The 631-nt window shown below is 33.8% G+C and overlaps 1 protein-coding gene across 4 annotated transcripts in view; it reads right to left on the bottom strand.

Moving 5' to 3' along the window:
- INPP4B (inositol polyphosphate-4-phosphatase type II B) overlaps nt 1–631 on the bottom strand; it is a 464,775-nt gene that overhangs the window by 159,599 nt on the left and 304,545 nt on the right. For all 4 annotated transcript variants that reach the window (XM_006766076.2, XM_006766075.2, XM_006766072.2 and 1 more), the window contains one exon: nt 148–220. In XM_006766076.2, coding sequence (XP_006766139.1) covers nt 148–220 — 73 coding nt within the window. The remainder of the gene's footprint in view (nt 1–147; nt 221–631) is intronic.

A 631-nucleotide genomic window follows, 5' to 3' on the forward strand; every position in this document is an offset into this window, starting at 1 on the left:
CTGGCTGATCACAGTTACTGATTCAATGATTAAGTGTTCACAAGCAGTTCTATGAGAATGCTGCCCAGGCTCAGCATTGACTCCACAGGAAATTAAAATGTATGCTCATATGAAATTAATGCAAGTTTCCAGAACAGAGGTACATACCTGCATTCAGAAAAGGTAAGTTGTCTTTCCCGCTCACATTCTCTGGTGCTGAACATTCACATACAAGTGCACACTAGGGAAAAACACAAGAAAAGGAAAAGAAAACAGTTGAAAGTAATCAAAATAAGAAAATTATTTTGTTTGCAGAACAAGAGGCTGTGCACATAGTATCAAAAAATTCTGAATAAGACATTTTGTAACACTATTTTCAGCATTATCTCTATCATGAGGCTTGCTTAACTTGTGATTATTTATTTATAATATGATTGTATTATACGGTCATAGAGTACATTTTGGTTTTAGTTAACGGCCACTTAGGAACGAAAGTAAAATCTGGGAAAGGACTGTCTACGAATGTTCCTAATACAGCAAATTAGATTTGACAAGCTGAAGGATTTTGTTTTTCTGACAGCTGGAATGATTTTGAATCAATAAAAAGCAAATTATTTTCTAGATTTTAAGCAAAGGCAACTTTAAATCATAT

This window comes from Myotis davidii, unplaced genomic scaffold (assembly GCF_000327345.1).
Source record: "Myotis davidii unplaced genomic scaffold, ASM32734v1 scaffold436, whole genome shotgun sequence".
NCBI lineage: Eukaryota > Metazoa > Chordata > Mammalia > Chiroptera > Vespertilionidae > Myotis > Myotis davidii.